The sequence below is a fragment of the Camelina sativa genome, chromosome 13 (assembly GCF_000633955.1).
Source record: "Camelina sativa cultivar DH55 chromosome 13, Cs, whole genome shotgun sequence".
Lineage (NCBI taxonomy): Eukaryota > Viridiplantae > Streptophyta > Magnoliopsida > Brassicales > Brassicaceae > Camelina > Camelina sativa.
The window spans coordinates 7,086,824-7,090,898 of NC_025697.1; the positions used below are offsets into that span (position 1 = coordinate 7,086,824).

Here is a 4,075-nt window from a genome sequence, read left to right on the forward strand (position 1 = left end):
AACCAATATATTGAATCAAATCAAACCTAATTTGTTTTGAATAACGTAAATAAAACAAAATTTTGGTGATCAAAACTAAAGTTTATTCATATTTCCATAAAGATAAGTACAGTATTAACAAAAATATCAAGCCGCAACCAACTTATATAGGTTCTTTAGACACTAGGCTAGCATACTAATAATAATAATAGTTTAAACCCAAATATAAGAAAGAATTTATATCAGAGTTTCAAGAAGTTTGTTCCAAGTATCAAAATAGCATAAGATTAGTGTACTTTGATTTCGTGTCTCCTAGCTTGTTGTATAGTGAAGGCTTTCTATATTTGTATATTGCATATTTGAGTCCATATAATTACAATGGGCCCAATAAAATTAATGTGTTTAAACTTAAATCATCCAATGTATAACCTTTAGATATAAGTTTTCTCTATCCATCTTTTGTAATGTCTAGTTTGGGCCGACTAGTAACGGAGAAGTCTGAAATATTTGCAATTTTTGTGTTTACGATTATTCATTTTTTTAAAAAAAATTTGACCCACCGAATTTTATATGTTTTTCCTCTTTTTTTTTTTAATTGACAAAACTAAAATTTTTGGTTAAGGATACAGTTAATTAAATCCGTTTACTCAGTTCGAATGTAATTGGTTCATTTAGGTTTTGTTTATGGTTTCAGACTTTCAGTAAAAAAAAAAAGTTAAGTTCAATTCGGTTTATAATCTGAATTTTGTAGAGGTTTAATTAGAAACATAATGAAGTAAAAGTTGGAGAACTATTATTCTCAGAAACAATTTTAAGACTTGAAAATCAAACATTTTAAAACGAAGAACACATGAGAACAGTTTCATAACGAGAAAAAGACCATAGAAGAATGAACATAAACTGATTTTAAAGATTCCTTGAAGCTCAAGGTTTCTTCTTTCATGGTTTCCAAAGGATTGTTGATTCAGCAATCATGGAGGTCACAGTGTAAGGATCCATGTTCGAAGCTGGCCTACGATCTTCAAAGTATCCTTTTCCATCCTTCTCAGTGTCACGGCCAACCCTAATCGATGCTCCACGGTTTGCCACACCCTGTAATAAACAAGTTTAGTTAGATATAGGTTTAGGCTCATGTGAACAAAAACCAAATCATGTCACTGTTTTAAATAGACTTATCTTATGAGTTTAGCTAAGATTCTTACCCATAAGAAAGTGTTGATATCTGCTGTCTCATGTTTTCCTGTGAGACGACGCTCGTTGCCTTCACCATAAGCAGCAATGTGTTCCTTGTGACGCAATCCAAGCTTCTCAATTGCTTTCTTTATGGCCTCGTACCCTCCATCTTCTCTCATCGACTTCGTACTGCACAAAAGGAAACATCCCAATTCACAAAAAACAAAAACGTAGAGAAATAATCATATGACCAAGAACCAGAATAGACACTTCTACAACATACCTGTAATTTGTGTGTGCTCCTGCACCATTCCAATCTCCCTGAAGTCGAAAACACACCAAAAGAGTAGTAACTAAGTGATTTTTACTAAACCAAATATTTTTGTTGATTTTTAATTTTTATACAGTATGGTTAAAAACACGAACCGGAATTGGTTTAGGGTCTAAAGACAGAACAACTCCGGCAAGTTGTGTGATCCTCTGTTTTACATACCCAAGAAACAGAGTCATAAATAAGAAACAGAGAGACAATGTGTATAAATCGCCATGATTGTTGTTGATATATACCTCGAGGATGTAACGAGCGACCCAGACCTGATCGGCGGCAGCAATTCCAACGGTAGGACCGACTTGGAACTCCCACTGAAACAAACACAAGATCAGTTTCACGGGTTTTTTTTTTTGTTGTTTTGAAATCGATCAAAACTATATTGAATCAGAAATATAAAAGAGAAAGGGTGAAATTAAACCTGGCCAGGCATGACTTCGCCGTTGGTGCCACTGACATTGATTCCGGCGTAAAGACAAGCTTTGTAATGAGAATCCACGATGTCTCTTCCAAAAGCTTTGTCTGCTCCAACTCCACAGTAGTATGGTCCCTGTTTTTATTGACAAAGATTTGATTTTTTGTTATTCATGAGCTCAGTCTAGATGTTTGGATGATCGCCAGAAACAGAGTTTACCTGAGGACCTGGGAAGCCGCCGACTGGCCAACCTACCGGCCACTTAATATCCTTTTGCAGCAAAGTATACTCTTGCTCAATTCCATACCTAAAATTTCAATATTTAAAACCTTGATTAGTTTTGAACAAAATATGTATATAGTGGACTGATATCGAAAAGAGTTAAAACCAACCATGAAAAATTATAGCAACTAATCATATTTTCTCCTAGTCAAAAGTTAAATAATGGATATACTTTATGTAAATAGAGTGTTCATATGATAATAATAATGTGTGAAAAAGATGAAAAGATATCGTGAGGTAAAAAAAATAAAACAAGACTACTCAACTTATATCAAAATCAGGACTACTCAACTACATCAAAATTTGCAAATTTGTTGACAGTATTTCACATTTTATGTTTGTAATATTTTAGAGAACATTTTGTTTTAAGATATTTACCATGTTACTTCGGCGACAACGTTGGGATCGCTAAAGATCTTGGCTGCTGCATGCCTTTTGTTAGTGGGAATCGGTTCACCGGCTGGTGTATACGCGTCACACATCACCTGATTCCCAAATCATTAACCCCCAAAACAAAATTAGTTAACAGTTCCAAGAATTTGTTCAAATGTATAAGAAAGCGTTAATTTGAGTTATCATTTACAAGGATGTTGTTGCCTCTCCTGAAAGGGTCTTGGAAAATAGCTTGAGGGCTAATTAAAAAAAACACATGCAAAAATCAACATATTGTTAATACATAATTTACTTATTAGTTGTATTAATTAGAATTTTGAAACATACTAGAGGATGACTTCACTGTCATCGCCAGGAGCTTGGCCGGTGCTAGAACCATCATAGTTCCATTTCGGCAACTCCGATGGATCTTTCACTGGTCCCGACAAAGTCTGCAATTACCAAAACGTTTAAATCCTTATTTTTAAGTTTCTTAGTCCTATTTACTCACCGTTTTATAATGCTCTAAAAACACAATAACTAATAATCACCCTTGCTTTGCTTCTCATATCCAAGCCTGATCCACCAATCCTGTTCATCAAAATACCAAAAGTTAATCAAAGTGTTTAGTGAATCCAAAATATTTTAACGTACTATATATGTTTTTACCAAAAGTTTAAAACTTTTGACTCATAAACCTCAAGAAATATGCAAACTCAAACACAAAAGCATGGTTCACCAAAGAACAATAAAACTATTGATCTATTATTATACAAATTAACAATAACAAAAAGATATGCTATTATAGCATTAAACTAAACTTCAAAACGCCTAAACTGACAGAGATCGATGAAGAGATTCACGAACCATATGTACTCGGCGATGATCTGGTCAGTGGAATCGGAGAGATCGAGATTGATCAAATCTGCAAGTGCCGACATTTTTTGAGGAATCTTCTAAAATATTCTTTGTAATTACGTACACTAAAGAGATTCCTGCAAGCTAAGTGTTTATATAATAGGGAAAGAGAAGGGGGTAGGTAGGTTGGTGTGTGCTTGACTTTGCTAATGCTTTTGGAAATTGTTTTCGGCAAAACTAAACAGAGACTGAGGAAATATCGGACTATTATTGGAAAATGCGAATTATCAGGAGATTCTGAAAGATTCTCTGGCTTTAGAAGATTCAATTTTCAGTTTTTTTTTGTTTTTAGCCGTTTTTTTAAATTAAAAACTCTGTATTTTACATATTTATAGTTTCCATATAAATAAACATAATTAAGAAAAAAAAATGTTGACCTGGATATCCCAGTGAGTACTATACTACCCATACATAAAGTTTCTCACCTAACCCTAGTTTTTGTTCAGTATATTAACATTACATATTTACCAAACTCCAGAATATAAAATTTCGCTCGAACATAATAATCATGTGCATCGAAATATAAAAGATATTGAGAATAAGAGACAATCGAATCTTTTGAGAGAGAGGGCTAAATAAATTAGGTTCATACACTTTCTAAGTGGGAA

At 33.5% G+C, this 4,075-nt stretch overlaps 1 protein-coding gene across 1 annotated transcript; it reads right to left on the minus strand.

The window, feature by feature from the left end:
* Positions 710–3,761, minus strand: LOC104735690 (glutamine synthetase cytosolic isozyme 1-4-like). Its single transcript, XM_010455518.2, has 12 exons — positions 3,417–3,761; positions 3,101–3,140; positions 2,898–3,001; positions 2,761–2,809; positions 2,556–2,662; positions 2,115–2,202; positions 1,902–2,030; positions 1,720–1,794; positions 1,579–1,632; positions 1,436–1,473; positions 1,182–1,341; positions 710–1,071 (listed from the first exon to the last, which is right to left on the minus strand). Exons 1-12 carry the CDS (start codon positions 3,488–3,490, stop codon positions 919–921), a joined length of 1,071 nt encoding a protein of 356 aa, XP_010453820.1. The 5' UTR covers positions 3,491–3,761; the 3' UTR covers positions 710–918.

Excerpts from the sequence above, each read along its gene's own strand:
- LOC104735690 (XM_010455518.2), bottom strand. The coding sequence starts at position 3,490 with ATGTCGGCACTTGCAGATTTGATCAATCTCGATCTCTCCGATTCCACT. Across the intron at positions 2,031-2,114 it reads GCGGCTTCCCAGGTCCTCAG|GGACCATACTACTGTGGAGT; the intron begins GTAAACTCTGTT and ends CAATAAAAACAG. Across the intron at positions 1,474-1,578 it reads TAGACCCTAAACCAATTCCG|GGAGATTGGAATGGTGCAGG; the intron begins GTTCGTGTTTTT and ends TTTCGACTTCAG.